The sequence below is a fragment of the Calliphora vicina genome, chromosome 3 (assembly GCF_958450345.1).
Source record: "Calliphora vicina chromosome 3, idCalVici1.1, whole genome shotgun sequence".
NCBI lineage: Eukaryota > Metazoa > Arthropoda > Insecta > Diptera > Calliphoridae > Calliphora > Calliphora vicina.
This window is the reverse complement of record NC_088782.1, coordinates 125,899,524-125,917,017: the sequence shown is the minus strand read 5'-3', so window position 1 is coordinate 125,917,017 and position 17,494 is coordinate 125,899,524. Positions and strand designations below refer to the sequence as shown.

General features: G+C 31.6%; 1 protein-coding gene across 2 annotated transcripts in view; it reads left to right on the top strand.

Annotated features, from left to right (window-relative positions):
- The window catches only part of LOC135955785 (mucin-2-like), a 39,777-nt gene that overhangs the window by 11,183 nt on the left and 11,100 nt on the right, over positions 1-17,494 (top strand). Inside the window, exons 2-10 of one of the 2 annotated variants that reach the window (XR_010576295.1) lie at positions 1,013-1,372; positions 3,410-3,527; positions 3,663-3,815; positions 3,900-3,985; positions 4,062-4,335; positions 4,410-4,454; positions 4,740-5,759; positions 5,852-6,104; positions 6,300-15,537. Coding sequence is in view for 1 of the 2 variants with exons in the window: in XM_065506147.1 (XP_065362219.1) it covers positions 1,014-1,372; positions 3,410-3,527; positions 3,663-3,815; positions 3,900-3,985; positions 4,062-4,335; positions 4,410-4,454; positions 4,740-5,759; positions 5,852-6,104 (2,308 nt within the window). In the remaining variant the exon portion in view is untranslated. The remainder of the gene's footprint in view (positions 1-1,012; positions 1,373-3,409; positions 3,528-3,662; positions 3,816-3,899; positions 3,986-4,061; positions 4,336-4,409; positions 4,455-4,739; positions 5,760-5,851; positions 6,105-6,299; positions 15,538-17,494) is intronic. The other variant, XM_065506147.1, reaches the window with a different exon arrangement.

Genomic DNA, 17,494 nt, shown 5'->3' with positions numbered 1-17,494 from the left:
AAAATAGCCTGGGAAGGAATATTGCAAGACAAGATAAAAAACTTAATATCTTCTATGCCTAAGTGATTTGCTTGTGTCATCCAATGCAAAGGATTTGCAACAAAATAGTAATTAAAATTAGTGTTACATTATATCCATCAAGGGGTGCTTTAGTTTTGTCCGTTTCATTTTCTACCTTAAAATATTTTTTGATTTTAAGTTACCACTTATGGAAAGATTAACTTTAAAAGTATTTGTTTATCGATAATAAACATATTAACAACTGAAAATAATACATAATCGAAATTTAAAACATTGTTTTTATAAAAGAAAATATAATATGAAAAAAATTCACTGAGGGGGTGCTTTAGTTATGGCCGATACTGTATATGTTGGAAAAAGTTTTGAAGCTTTTTTCGAATAAAAAAAGTTCTATTTTCGACTTTAACAAAAATTAACTTTTAAAATTTCTTTCATAGTTAGGGTGATTATTTTACTAATGTTATGGAGAAATATTTTCTTACATGTAATTAGCACCATACTAAAGAAAGTTTGATACTTAGAAATACCCACAAATGTACACACATATGCAATGGAAATGACCTTTACTACACCTCAAAAACTTACCTGATATTGACATTATTATCATACATATGTTAATAGAACAGCTTAATGAAAACGAACGATTAAACTCAAGAGTACATCTGCTTACACACATACCCTGTAAAACTCATATACTCACATATGTATTTTTGTAGAAAGTGAGTAATTATTATCTGCTTAGATTTTTCAGGATATTTTTATGTTTTAACATTAGTTATTTGGGTTTTAGGACATTCATTGGTTTGCACAGTTTTACTCTAATATTCAAAGCCAAACGTTGTGTTAAACATAAACAATAATAAGGAAAAAACAATATTAAAGACTCTATTTTAATTAAAACTATATTTTTTTGTATAAAAATGTGCGTATTTTTAGTTAAATTTTTTTTTTTTAAATTTTGTTGTAATTGTTTTTGAAAATTTTCTTTTAGCATGATGTCTTTTAAAGAATTCAAAGCCACGGTTTCTACGGCTAGAGTGGCTGGACCACAAAAAGAAATCAACACCATAACAACTAAACCAACAGTTAAAAATCACTCAGACAGCTCCAAAGAACACACAAAATGTTTAACATCAACATCAAACACAACATCGTCGTCGACATCATCTTCGACCTCATCTTTGCCATCAGCCTCCTCCACAACAATGTTGCAACAAGAACAACAAGTGAAAATGTGTAAACTATTTACATTTCTTGAAGATACCTACCGCGATATACGCCGCTTCAATTCAGGACTTTACAAGGATTCCTACAGCACACAATTAATGCAATCTATTAATAAATATAAAAAGTATGTATAAAGCTTAACTTCCCATATTGATAATCAATTTTAAATTTTTTAAAAGTTTTATTAAACTAATTTTTTTTAAAAGGTTACAATTCAAATATTTATAAGTTATTCAACTGATTTCAATTACTTGATAATTGAATTATGTATTCATGTGCTCTGAAATTAAATTTTCTAATATTTTCTACTAAAAATTGAGTATTGGATTTGATAATTTGCATAATTGAACATACAATTTTTATTATTGGTTGAACTTTTTTTAAAAAACAGTTATTGAAAATATATTTTTCGTAATTTTAAAGAGATAAAAAAGCTTAAATTTGATTTCAATTAAGAAAATTATATTTTCAATTATTTTTTTTTATTAAAGTTCAACCCATGAGAAAAAAAATTCAAACAAAGAAATTACTCAAAATAATCACACATACGAGATTTGCTTTTTTTTATTTTTCAAATAATTTTTTTATTAGGTTTTTGACAACTGAGTTAGGTCTGTGACAGGAGAGTTTCCCATCTATGGTTCAACCAATAACGAAAATTGTATATTCAATTATTCAAATTATACTTAAAACCTTAGGATAACATACAAACGAAACGTATTTATCAAAAACCTAACTCTTATAACAACAAATGCATGTTAGTCAAACTAAAAAAAAAAACTAACAAAAATTACTCAAAATAACCACATAGTTAATTAATACGTTCTCACCGCTTAGGTTTTTGACAACTGAGTTAGGTCTTTGACAGTAGAGTTTCCGATCTATGTCGCCTACGAATATTGTTGTTGTATCATACAACGTAGTGTCAGGTCATCTATGTATAACAGAGAATAAATACATAGAAGGGAAGTAGAGTGAAATGTCAATGAACAAAGTTAAACAAAATTTTTACCCTCTTTTTTACACTTTTACCCTTGTTAAAATAACAAAATACATGGCAATAAATTCAACAATACAACAAATCATATGTCTGATACAACAATATACTCACAATTGACTCACATGTATTTTGTTATTGCAAGAGTTAGGTTTTTGACAACAGACTTAAGGTTTTGACAATTACGTGTCGTCTCTTGTTACCCTATGTTTTTGGTCATATCTAGTTGTTTGTTATCTATCTAGCTTTTATCTATGATTTAAGATTTAAACCAAATATTAAAATTTAAATTAAAATATATAAATACCAACTGACCGGTTCACTTTGCCACCCCAATAATAGTAATTAAAAATTGTATAATAACGGAAATTTGATTTACGATTCATTACGAACCTTAAGATACCCTATACATTATTAATTGTAAAATTTCAAAGTAATTTCCTGATTCTAGGTTCAATATTAAAGAAAATTTCAAAAAGTACAATTTCAAGAACGAAAAAGTACCATTAGTTCTCCATTTTTTTGTTACCATTATACCATTAAGCCCCCTATTCTTGATACTTTCAGAATCGGTTATAAATATTTTAATATATTGGAAAAGTACCATTAGATGAAAAAAGTACCAATTTTCATTTTCCTTCTTGAACACCCGTCAAGTTTTAAATTTCAAATTGCAGTTCTTTGGCAAAAATTTGTGAGTTAAAGATATGTCTCAAACAAATCAAATCTGTGTTCACATGCTCAATAAAATATATGTTTAAAAAAAGTACCAAACTGTTTACCCGGATTTGACCCAATCTATACCTTTGCACTCCAGTTCCAAATATAACCATGTTATTTATATTTTGCATGACTAAAAGAACAAATGCTTAAAATATTTGTAGAAATTGGCCTAATCATTTTTAATAGAATGTATTTTCCAGTTTTAGATGAGGATGCATTTTAAATGTTTTTGAAATCTGTATTAGTTTAGAAGCTATAAGGTTCCCGTTTTTAAAGTCAAAATTTCATGTCTAACTTTTCAAATAAATTATTACAATATCTGATAAATATTTGAATTGAAACTGTATTTAATAAATTTAATATTTGATTATGAATAAAAAAAATTAAATTTTATTGTATTTTGATATTAATTTACTTATTTTATTCTTATATTGTTTATAGTGGCTGCAATGAAATCTTTGCTAAAGTTTTGGAGTCAAATGACATGAGTTTTATGTTATCACAAAATATTGTACGAACCATTGACATATTTAAGGAGTTGGGTACATGTTTGACAGATGTAAGTGTAAAGAATCAATTGTAGGTAAAATCGAACAATTTATCTAAAAATTGAAGACCAAAAAAATTTTTTTATTTTTTTTTTTTTTTAATTTATATCAAAAGTTATTTTAAATTAATGAAACGTATTTTCCAGATGGAGGAATACCAATATAGAATATGTGAGATTATGTCCATATTTATAGTATGTGAGCTAAGGCTTAGTGTGGATGCTAATCCCCAAGAACAGCTTTCAATAGCGCATCGTATTATTTACATAATGCGCAGACATCTGGTACAGGAGGAAGAGGTAAATAAAAACAACTAGTAACTAATAATATTGTTATTTATACTTAATAAATAATAATTATTGTAAATTTATATGAAATTTTAGCAAGAAACTCTTTACAATATCTTACGTACATTGGTGTACATACCAAAACTATACAATGCCCGGGATATAATGTGTGCAATATTTGGGTAAATAGTTTGTTAGTTTTTATCATTTTATATAGGATTTTTATAATTTAAAGTGTTTTATTTTTATTTTTTTCAGTGAATTTATACCCATAAAACCTGTGCCGGAAGTCAATGTCTTGCCCGACAAATTATATATGTTGTACATAATTGTCTTCTATCGCTGGATGATGATGCAAAAGGATGACGATGATAAATTACTGATTGTCAACTTTGCCGAAAGTTTTATGAAACCTTCTGTATCACTGTGTTCGAATAATTTATATGGCGCTTATTTGCCCATGTATACCACCCATAGTACAGCTACCCGTACAATATTAAATAATTTAAAATTCTATCGTGATATACGTAATGTAAGTAATGCTAGACACAATTTGTTTTAATAATCATATTATTAATTATTATTATTTTTTCTAATTGTTTAAAGGCTTCAATAATAGATAATGCTCTCAAGAGTATAGGATCAATAGTGGTAAGTTTAGACAGTATTTTCCATTTTTTATAACCTTAACCATGATGATCTAGTAAAAGGTCTGATAGATCTAGAGAAATTCTTATATTTTTACTGCACAAATAAGTGAAGCAGCAGAGTTAATCGCTGTATAACTACTCGTGTGTTAAGTAAGAAATTTTCAAAAGTATCTAGAACTAAAAAGATAACAAATTTTAAACTGATTAAAAGAAAACTAAACTTTTAACTATTAAATGAAAAACAAAAGAATTATTTTTAATAAAAAAATTTTACTTTATACCTTAGAATCTCTGTGATGATGATGATGATGAGGATGTAATTGTGATAGACTCCTCTCCAGCACCAGACTTTGCCAAAATATTTGCCTCTGCTCTGTTGGAGCCTTTAAATGGTAGTTTAACGAACATCAAACTGGAAGAGAAAACTGTTGTGGGCTTAGTTGATTTGACAATGGAGGAAGAGCCCTCAAATTCTCAAAATTCCATAATAGAGAGGCATGATAAATGGTTGAATGAATTTCAACAATTGGCCAAACAATATCGAGAAGCACAATTACTATTGGAGAAACAGCAACATAATCAACTGAACGCAAGCCGTGAAAAAGAAACTGTCATATGCCTGGACAGTGATTCGGAGGAAGAGGCAGAGGAAGAGATCTCAGCTGCTGCTAGTAAGGAAAAACCTGAAACAGCGGCAGCCGAAGAAGCAGCAGCTACACAAAATAAACCATGTGAAGATTTATTTATTGATAATTATCCGCTCACCAACACACCCATTCACTGTGATACCGATTTAGAGTCTTTGGATGATGATGATAACGATGATGCCACAAAAATATCTTCAAGATTTTTTACAGGTACTTTACGTACCTACCAGGCTAAAAAAACGACTCTATCGGAAACAGAAGACACAAATCATTCAGATGCTGATGAGAGTAACAACAGATCACTGACCATGAATAATGCTTACCGAAGAGATAGTATACACATATCATCTTCACCGCCTGATGGTGTCGATAATGAGGAAGATGAGGGCACCGATGTACAAGACGAGCATGATGACGGCTTATTGGATGAAGAAGACGAGGAGGAGGAGGAGGAGGAAGAAGACAATGCCTATACGTTTTTGCCTACCACTAGTAAACAGACAGAAAGTGCAATACGACCAATGGGACCTTATCCCACCTACAATAATATGCATAATAATAATAATAGCAATAATCATAATGATAAACTAGTATTATCCCAGTCCCTGTCACGCTACCAGCCAGACAAACAATATTATTCTGATAGTTCGGAGATAAAGGTAAGTACACACACAACATAGTCAATTAATAAATTTACAACAATCATTCATGCAAAAACAAGTTTTGTACTAATTTCAATTCAACTTTACAGGCACATAGCAGGCAAAAGAAGAGAGTACAATTCAATACCAGTCCCTTAGGACCGACCGCTTCTAGTACGGCGAACCTTAAAATGCCACTTAAACCAGCCCTCCAGCAACAAAAATACAAAGCCGCCGATGCTCCAGAATACTTTCATTTACGAGGTTTTGAACGTTTTCCCGGAGGTCTCAGTGTGGCTAGCTCAACATCCACCTCAATCTCCACCTCAACCTCATCTTCAATTAAACACCAAGAACAACAAGGTAGGAAATTTTTTATGTTACTTTACTTTTAAACCCCTTTTAATAAAAAAAAACAAACCAAAACAAAACAACACAACAAAAAAACAGAAATGTTTAAAAGCCAAAAGACACCTCCAGGGTGCAATATTGTAACCAACAAAACCAATCAAATTAAAATTTTTCTAATATAACTGTTTCTACTCTACTACTTTGCAGAACCTACAAATCAAGAATGTATTAAAAAACGTGAAATTATAAAACCAACCATTAATAACGTAAAAGATCACAATAATAAGTGTTCAAATTTGTATAAAAATTTGTCAGTTTTTAATCAAAAATCTTTGAATATGAATTTTAAACAGAAATCCCTAAGAAATGTTAAGATAAATTTGAAAAAACTAAAATTAGATAACGATATTTCATTAACCAATTTAAAAAGTAATAAATTTAGTAAGGAACAGCCACATACAATAACATCAAAAACACTAACTATAATTAATGATAATAATAATAATTCTAATTCTAATACTAAATCAATCACTGACAAACGTACTGAGTCTTGTCAATTGAAAACAAATCCTATTGCTATCACAAGTAGCCAACCGAATGACGATATAATTTTTAAGAAACCTTTGCCTGTCACTAAAAAAGTATTCAAATCGCCAAAACCAAAACCTTTGAAAATCCATAAAGTTGTTTCGCTTAGAAAACAACCTTATTATGTTAAGCCTAAGGTAGCAATTAATTCGCAGCCAGATGCAAATCAAATTAAAGTTTTAAAAAATGAACCACCAGTTGTCGAGCAAGTTAATAATTTAAATATAGAATTGCCAATAACTGAGGAAGATACCGAAATGGATGATTTATCAAAAATAAGTAAGTTACTTACCGATGAAATTAATAATCTTACTTGTGAAACCATCGAAATGGTTAGGGAAACTAAACACACAAATGATTTACAGTTTAATAAGGAAAATATAATAAAGGAGAAAGCTATTGCTGCTCAAAATGTGACACCATTAATGGCTAATGAGCCATTAGTGTTACGAAATGAAAAGGTAGTCAAGGAAAAAGAAAGTTCATCTTCAACTATGAATTATCAGGAATCAAACCAAGAGTTGATAAATGAAAGTAATGAAAACTTAAAAATTTTATCTAAGGAAAATGTCACACAACCCCAAATTTTGGGGGAAAATGTTGTAGCAGAGAAACAATCTAGTTGGCAAAAAGAGCCTGAAACAGAGAGTTTACTTGCAGAATCTGAAGAATTCAAAGAAACCTCTTTACATATAAAGGATGAACTTGAATATAGTTTCAATAACTCCAAACAGGAAGGGGAAATTGTTAAAGAAATTGCTGAAGAAAATAAAAATGAAATGGAAGACTCTGTGAATAAACTAACAAATACGAAAGATGGTAATCTAATGGAACAAACTGAAGAAACGCCAGCATTAAATGAACAAAACATTACTACAAAAATCCAATCAGCCACATTGGAGCCCAACAATAACACTGAGGAGCAGAGCCCAGAAACTATGCAAAATTGTGACAAACTAGTGACTAAATTTTGTGCCGAATTCTTGGCTGGCCTGCCCAATGAAGCCTCAACTCATGCTCAAAATGAGGTAGGTGGCGGCAGTGAGTGTGAGGCCAAAAATGATTTTGATTTTGAAAATCCGCGTTATACACCGTATCGTATTGATTTAGATGTCATGGCGGAAAATACTTCCGATGTGCCCTCAACATTGCAATTAACTCAAATGCTCACAGAAGACTGTGAAGCTGACAAACTTTTGGATGACTTTAATCACAAAACTGAGAATATAGTGGGCTATGTATTAAATAAAAAGCCTAATCACACAGATGCTAATGATGATAAGAAAGTTACAGATATTGGCAAGGAATCCCCAAAAAGATTAAGAGAGCAGGAAGAGTTTATGGACACTGAAGAAGAGTTTCGGGTTAATGTAACGAAAAAAGCTAAAATACAAACATGTGATAATGAAAATAATGAACATGAACAGAATCCACAGATTCCGCAGGAGTCGAACATGGTAAAGACAATTGAGAAGCGCAAGTTAAATGAAGCTAAGAAAGCTACCACAAACATTGTGGATATAGTCACAGATCATGTTGGGAACAAGGTTTCATCTATAACACCCAAAACTAATAATAATGTGGAAGACACTCCAAAATCTCTTAAAAAACTTAAAACTACTTTAACAAACCCAGAAATCTCTCATTTGGAAATCAAAGAACAAACGCAAGAAAAGAAATTGAAAAAATTAAATAAACCTTCAAAACCTCAGGAAAGAATTGCCACACTCCCAAGGGAAAAACCAGAAGAGGAATCTAAAGTGAAATCTCAAAGTGAGGAAAGCTCTCTTAATGTTAAGGGCAGCAATAAAATAGAAAATAACTCTGAGTTGGCCGCAGAACATAACTGTAAAGCTGAAACGATTCCTCAACAAATGGAAGCTTCCATTGATGAAAATCAACACATGACCTTAGAGCTGGGCAATTGGAACAAGGAATTGGAAAATCAAACCAAGACCAGTGACTCTGAAACGGGCAGTGTTTCAGCTATATTCTCTTTTCCAAAAATACCCATTATTTCCATATCAATATGTACTACACCTAACAACAAGACTTATTTCAAAATATCTAACCGTGAAAATGATAAACAACTTAAAGAGGCGGTTGGGAAATCAAAGAAAGCTAAAAGTTTCCAGCAAGACCCTGAAACGGAAAGTAAAAATGAAGAGAAACCTGTTAGCACAGCTGTGCAACATGATCCTGTTGAGGACTTGAATGAGGAAGATGAAGAGGAAGCTGAGCTGGATGAGGAGGAAGAAGATGAGCCGGAGGAGGAATGTGATATGGAAATTGAAAAGTTTTCTCAAGATTCCAATTCAGCCTGTTCGCTGCCTTTGAAAAAGAGACCCACACAAGCTGAACAGAATTCAGATGAAACTGAAGATTCTCAAAATGTTCTGGTGGCAAGCTATGAACAACCTCAAGAAATAGCAGCTGAGGTGGTAATAGAAGACAAACCTTTAAAGGAGGACAACATTTGTTCTCTGCAAATATCACCGGAAATAAAAGAAAACAATGAAGTATTACAACTACAACAGGAAACTAACAAAAATGTAGAATCTGAAAATCAGCATAACATTTTGATCCCTGAGGTCGATGATAATAAACCTTCTACTAGTGCTGCTAGTCTTAAAAAACTAGCTGATCCCTCTTCACCGTTCAAAAGACGTGTTCATATACCCATACGTCCCATAGGACAGCCACCCATACAGATTGTAGCTCCACAATTAAAAGATAACACTCCCTCTCCCATTCAGGATAACAGACCAATCGAAATACAAGTTCCTAGTGTACAACGTATACAAACACAAAATACCCAACCTCTGCCGGAATCATATCCCGCCACACCCATGCTAAGTGTGGCTAATGTAGAGAAATTAATGGACCTAAATCGCTTCATAGAAGATCTCTTGGCTTCGCCAGATGTCATGACCATTATAGATAATGCCAATGCTTGCGGCTACTATGCCGAGGGCCAAGCTTACGAAATGGAACGTATTGCTATATTGGAGCACTACAATATAGCTAATGCCAAGGGCAATACCTCTGTAACCAAGCCTTTGTATTGGAAGAAAAGTGCCGGCGATACTATTTCTATTTTCAATGACAACGATAATGAATGGATTGCCTTGCCACCCTCCACGGCCAAGCAATTGTTAAAGTTATCATTTGTTTTGTCCATCCTACAGCAGCAGTATAAAGTCAGTGATGTGCGTCAACGCATTAATATTGCGCTCACCTTTCTCATACAGACCTCCTATACTTCGAAATTTAAAAATAATACAAATGCCGCAAATTCCTTGCAACAGCGCATGCAAATCTATTCCAGAAACATATCAGATGCCACCAACTCCGGCCATAGTATATTGCAACCATTGCCCTCAACCTCGTATTTCCGAATTGCCACTAATAATGAGGCTTTAAATACAAACTTTAATATGAATTCTAATATGGAGTCGGTGCAAGATATACACTCCACTAACTACTCCAATAGCCAGCAGCAGGCGGAGATGGCTATAACACATGAGCCAGCTGCTGGTAGTAATCATAGTTGGAATAATTTAATGCAGTTGGCTAGTCCGGCAACAGGACAAGTTATTGAACAACCGAATACCACAAACAGTCCTCAGAGACAAACCTCGAATAACGGGGAAAATGAACAATCACAAGTCCAAAATCAAGCACCAGATAAACGTAACCCCTCATGGGAAGAACTAAACAACGATCAGTTGTATATTAATCCTCCCTGTGCCACCAGTCCACAAAATGAGGTAATTGTCAATACAAATGGTGTGGAATTACATGAAATGCCACAGAATTTTCAAGATCAACAAAATATTTTCATTTCAATAACTGATGAATCTGGTCCAGAAACCGGTTCGCTGCACAAATATAATACCAGACAACAGCAACAGCAGCAGCAGCAACATCTTCGAAATTTAGAAGATTCAGAACCGTCTACCTCACAGCAACAATTATATACTAAACGATCCTGCTTGGGCAATAATAATAATGTTAATAATGTACTGCAAAATCATTTTGCACGCAACAACATCATATCCACGTTTGGCAATCAAGAAATAAATTTACAAAATCCCTATCGCATGCAACAAAATCAGCAACAAAAGCAGCTACATCACCAACACCAACAGCCACTTACAAATCAAATTCTAAATACTAGCGCCAATACAAATTTCCCACAACGCAATACATCACCACAGAATATAACACACAATTTACCCATTAATATCTATAATAATAACAACAATAACCGAACAAACCCAAAACCTTTAGCGCAACAGCAACATCGTATGACCACCAGATATAACTCCTCTACTCAGTCGCCAGCATCTCCTCCACGAAACACTTCAACAGCCCAAGAATCAAATTACAAAGACATTCTACAACCCTATATAACCTATTTGATTAAGGACCACGAAAAGACCTCTAAACATTTATTGCAAGTTTTCGAAGAAGTTTCCCAATCACATCCCTCCTCTACTGAGCAAAACAGCAGCAACAATTTCACAAAGCCGCAACAACAGCTTCAACAATTCCACAGTTTGTTACCACCTCTAATACGTAATCCCCAACAAAATCATATGCCAGGTTTGCATCAAATCCCAGGTAGCAGTGGCAGTATGTTGCCTTCGTTAATAAGAAACCCACATCAGAGTACACTGCCCAATAGAGATTCGGGAGCTTTACAGGTAGTACAATCATTCATAGAACAGTCTCAAACCACATTTGATAATGTCCAGCAACTGCCCTCAACTATTAGAAATCCTGGTTTTGCCAAAGAATATGTTAATTTTGTGGACTATAGAGATGAGGTATTGCAAAAAGAAAAAATACGACTATTGAATAAAGAGCAACAGCAATTGAATGAAAATCTTGCGGCGCAACAGCGTAAGGAGTCACAACAGCGACGACGGCTGTATCAACGGAAACAACAGCGTCAAGAGTCACAACGCTTGAACAGCGTTAAGCGCAAGTGTCAAGAAAGAAATGATAAATTAGCTGAAGATTTGAAACGTAAAATGATGGAATTTTCCCAACTCAAGCACAATGTACAAGTCAAACTAATAGAAAAACAAAAAGACGATTTGAAACAAATGGAAAACAACACCAACACCACCACCACCACCCCTACCACGCTGAAAGCCAAACGACGTGGCAGACCTAAAAAGAATATTAACAATTTAATTGCAGCAGATAGTTCGGTAAAAGTAGTGGCATCATTAACTAATAGCGACTCTAGTTGCGAGTCCAACAGCACCTCCCCTAGCTCTAGCACTAAACGTCAGACACAAACCTCAGCTCGAGTAACCAGACGTAATCAAGTTAATAATGATTTAACGACTATAGATCATGCTTACTTTCGTCAACGCTCGGCAGCGCGAGAAGCCTGCAAACGCATAAATGCCTCAGTTAATAATTGTTTTCAGTAAGTTGCAACTTTCCACATTTGATATTTGTGGCAACTATTTAATACATAACTGTATGAGCATTTTGCGGGCCAAAAAAGACAGCAAATTATCACAAATAAAAACAAATTATTTATCGTCCAAAAAAAATTTCAAATTTTGAAATGTGCGATGAATATAAACAAAATCTGAATACCTCAGGTCAAAGATCAAATGTTACATTTTATAGAACTTTGTTATTCCATTTATAATTTCTACATTTTTCATTTTCTCAACTTTCCGAAGTTCACAAATAGCATACATATGTGATAGATACATCAGTATATCCGCTATAGTCCAACATATATTGGTATATAAAATCGACAAAATCGTGCCATAAATTTTTTTTAAAAAAAAAATACCAAAATTAGTTTTCACTAAAAATATTATTTTCTATTAAAGAAATTATTTATCTTTATTTTCGAAAATATTTATCTTTGTTTTCGAAAAGGATTAAAACTTAAAAACCATCAAAAACTTACAAAAAACTTGACGTATATAAACAAAAGCTGAATATCTTATTAATTTTTTGAATAAAATTTAATGAAGTTTATAAAAATTTGCTTTGGCATAAACGAATAACACGTAAATGATTGGAAAACTAAAAGTTTTGAATAAAATCGAATGAAATTTATACAAATTAGCTTTGGCATAAACGAATAACATGTAAAAGGTTGGAGAATTGGGTTTAAACAAGATTTGAAAATCATTTAAAAACAATCAATGAAGTCTGAATACATGAGGCCAAAGGTCAAATGATAATTATAAAAATTTGTTCTGGCATAAACGAATACAATGTAAAACATTGGATAATTGGTTTTCAAAAGCATTTGGAAATCATTTAAAAACAAAAGGTCAAAGGTCAAATGACAGTTATACAATTTGCTTTCGAATAACTTACAAAAGTTTGAGGAATTGGTTTTAAAAAAGATTTGGAACACATTTAAAAACAATCAAAATATTTTGTTGGATTTTGGAAAAAAATGGATTCAAATTGAAAACTCAGTACATTATTATGGCTGTAACTTATGAAATTCTTAATTAACTGTGAAAAGCATCTAGAAGATGTACTTAATTTTTTTTATAATAATTTCTCATCAAATTTGGTTGGTGTTCATAATTTCTATTTGAAATAGATTTTAATATTAAGCCTTTTTGATATTGCTTTTAATCTTGATTTGGTATATCAGTGTTTGAGAGTATGTATGTGGTTGTTATATTGTAATTTCTTTTAAAAATAAAAAAGAAAAAAAATCATTTTCTTTAAAATTTTTCTTTTCATTTTATTTTTTGAATTATAATTTTTGAATTTCTTAATTTTTTTTATTTTGTGTAACATGCATGAATTTTTTTTTCAAGTTTTGTTTATAAGCTTTCTAATACTGTAGACAGACGATAGAGTTAATTTGCATTAACAGCACACTAATGTGAATTAAAATTTAAATATATATAACATTTGACAATTACAAAAAATTCATTGAATACTTTTTTGAAAAATATGAAAAAAAAATGTTTTTTGCAAATTGAATTAAATTTTTATTTATGAATATTTTTTAATGAAATTTTACAGTTATTTATTATCAGGAATCCTGCAATTCCAAAAAAAAAGTGTTGAAAAATCCCAAAAATTGAATTTTTTTTTGTGTTTTTTTGGCTATAAATCCATACCAGGGCGGGGTGATTATCGGAACCTTTTACAAAATAATTAAGAACATATTTGGCCATCTAAAATGGGTTACTATATTTTGATATCGACTATGCGATTTTAAAATGTTTGTCCTAAACTTGAATTTAACATAAAAAATAGGCGTTTTTTTGAATGGACCTGGTCTCCTCGGTATCAACAATTTTCAATTTTTGTTTTCATTTTAAATATTTGGTGAAAAGTTAGCTTTACAAAAAGTATAAATTTCTTAAAAATCCAATAAAGGAAAATTGGAAATACTTGGATCCTCTGTTATCAACAAATTGGTGTAGGGTGGGTAAAAATTTTGAAAATTTAATTTTAAAATGCTGTAAGATATAATTGATAGTTTTTTTATATATAGATTTGCTTGAAATTGAAACACAAAGGAAGACATAGGATCGTTTTAAAAATGTGGCCGCGCCCCTGGTGAGCCCACGTGGTCCAAATTCAAAACTAAAACTCTACAACACTTACTCCTTGCGAGTGTGAAATTTCATTCAGCTTTATTTCTCTCCTTTTTTTCTATTCTACTGTGTTACGTTTTCATTTACAATAGTAAACAATTTTCCTACAGCTGATTGATTGTCGACGGTATTGCCCTATTGAAATAGCTGAATTCAGTATAAATTCAGTTTGATTTTGTGTATTTACGTCAAAGCTAATGCGCATTAGGATGGGGATAATTCACAAGTTAATTTGAATTAAGACTGCTTGCTAATGCAAATTAACGCTGTCGTCTGTCTAAGCCATAAGCGTTTAAATGTTATTGAATTGAATTTGTTTTATTGGATTTTAAATGGAAAATAAAACATTGAAACGCTTTAAACAGCTGAATAAACAAAATTAATTTGTAAATTTATACAAATAATTGCAAAAGTTTGTTATAAAATGTTATGAACCAGTATTCAAAAGATTTGGGTTTCATGCATTCCTAAAACTATTTGGTATTTAATTTATACATATGTAATGTAATTAAGAAATGAAAAATAAAATCAAAAATTTTTGGCGGGCTGCATTTTGCAAGAATCAACATTTTAATAATGAAGAACAACAAGCAACATACTATAGTGATGAGCAACAATCAACATATCCACATCAAATGGCTGTACGCTGTGAAACAGCAGGAGCTATAACAAACGGATACAATGTGCTGCAGCTGTCCTGTTACCACACAACAATCAACATACTATTTGAAAGGGAAGAGTCTTCAATCAACATACACATCAAGCAACAAAATATTCTTTTAAAAAAAGAAACCACAATCAACATACCCTAAGATGAAAGAACATCAAGCAACACAAAATATTACTTTTTTTAAAAAAAAAGAAACAACAATCAACATACCCTAAGATGAACATCTAGCTACACAGAAACCACAATCAACATACCAATTGGAAATTTTGGAATTAAAAATTCCTTGACTACCATAACACTGGAATGCATTTTGGAAAATATTCAACCATCAAAAATGTTTTTTTTTCCTATAAATCGATTTTGTATAAATAACAAATAATTTTAACATTTATTTTTTTTTGTTTTTGAAATTTCAAATTTCATAAAGTATTTAAAAACTGACAAACCTTAAAATCCTTTAAATATTTACTTCAATCTTCAAAACAAAAATGCACTTAATTTAAGAAACCAAAAACCCAAATCAACTCAACTCATGGAACCAATCCAAACCTTAAACTTCTACAAATAATTGGTAAATATACAAATCAATCAAAAAAAAAGTATAACAAAAATTTAATATATTATTAGATTTCTCAATATCTATTAAAGTATTAAACAAAAATAACAACAAAGCCTTTAAATATTTTTAATCTTAAGTTCTTTTTTTTTCTAAACATCGTTGCTAAGTTTTCTATTTGTTCTAATTATTATTAAAATGCTTTTGTTTGGTTCCATAACATTTTACAACAACAGCAAAGGATTCGTTTTATGTTTTTTTTTTCATACTCTCTTGTCAATAATAGTATTTAAGTTAAATGTTTTTTGAAAACTAAACAATTTAATTTTAGTGCCAGAATTTTTTTTAAAAAAACTTTATAATTGGTTCATGAAATATCTTTTAAAGCAATAATATTACCAACAAAAAAAAGACGTAGTTATTAATGATTTAAATAAATAAAGTATTTAACCCATTATTGCCCGTTAGACGAAAGCGTTAACCAATTTCAATGAAACTTTGTGCGTAGTGGTTTTTAGGTGTAATTTAAGTTTCAAGAAAATGGAACGATTGGTTTTTGAGCGTTTTCGGAATAATACACAAAAATTTTGTTAACAATAAAATTCATATTTTCGTAAAAGAAACGTAAAAAGTTAATGCATTTTTTGAAAATATGTAAGTTTACATTTACCATATAAAATAAAATTTTATACTTTTATATGTTTTTTTTTATACCTTACACCACCATAGTAGGGAGGATATTATGCGTTTGTGCAGATGTTTGTAACGCCCAAAAATATTAGTCTAACACCCACCTTAAAGTATACCGATCGACTTAGAATCACCGATTAAATGATGTCCGTCCGCCCGTCTGGTTGGCTGGCTGGCTGTCCATGTAAATCTTGTTGCAATTTTGAAGATATTTCGATCAAATTTGGTACATATTATTTTTTTGGCCCAAGGACCAAGCCTATTGAAACTGGCTGAAATCGGTCCATTATTTCACCTAGCCCCCATACAAATGTCCTTCCGAAATTGGACTTTATCGGTTATAAATGTTTAATTTATAAATGTATCTCCACAAATTGCGCTCCAAATAAGTTCTATATATACAAAATTCATGTCACCAAATTTTGTTACGATCTGTCCATAATTAGTCATAGCTCCCATATAGACCCGCTTCCGAAAATCACTTTAACGTGCTTAAATCGCTTAAAAATGTTGGTATACACAGAAAATTCAACATAGTAAACTTTATATATCACACGTCCTAATTTCATGGTGATCGGTCCATAATTGGTCATAGCCCCCATATAAGGCCCACTTCCGAAAATCAATAAAAAATATGAATTATTGAAATTTTAAAAGAAAAATGTTTTTGCTCTTTTACTTAGTGTAGGGTATTATATGGTCGGGCTTGACCGACCATACTTTCTTACTTGTTTTAATTCAATTACATGTGCTTTGAAAAGCATTTTTGGTGTAAACCCGCATTGCATACTTGGCATTCATATGATGGTGTATGGGTATGACAAACCGTCTTGGGTGTCCAGAACGTTAGCGTTTGCCAATTGCGGCTAATGGTCTCTTGATAGTGAAAATTCTTCACTTTCGGGTGATCTTATACTGGCCAGCAGTTCATTTACAACAGCTGCACGAAATATTAGTTGCGACAATGGTTTTATTTCCTCACATGCAGTTTTCATGAATTCATAAAAAATGGCCACCACAATTTTTTTGATCGTACAGCTATTCTATAGTTAGCCAACGGATTGTCATGTAGATCCATTCCATATCCACTCCACATATATGTCAATATGCATTTTCTTTATGCGATCATAGCGTTTGGTGTTTGATTTTGGATCCACGCTGCTCCTGATTTGTCTCTCCAGCGATCGCCGTTTGTCATGTTCTGTGGGAGTTGGCCTGCAACAATGCTTCTATTTCTTCGGACGGTTCCTTTTGAAATATTTCAATAGAAATTCATAAATCA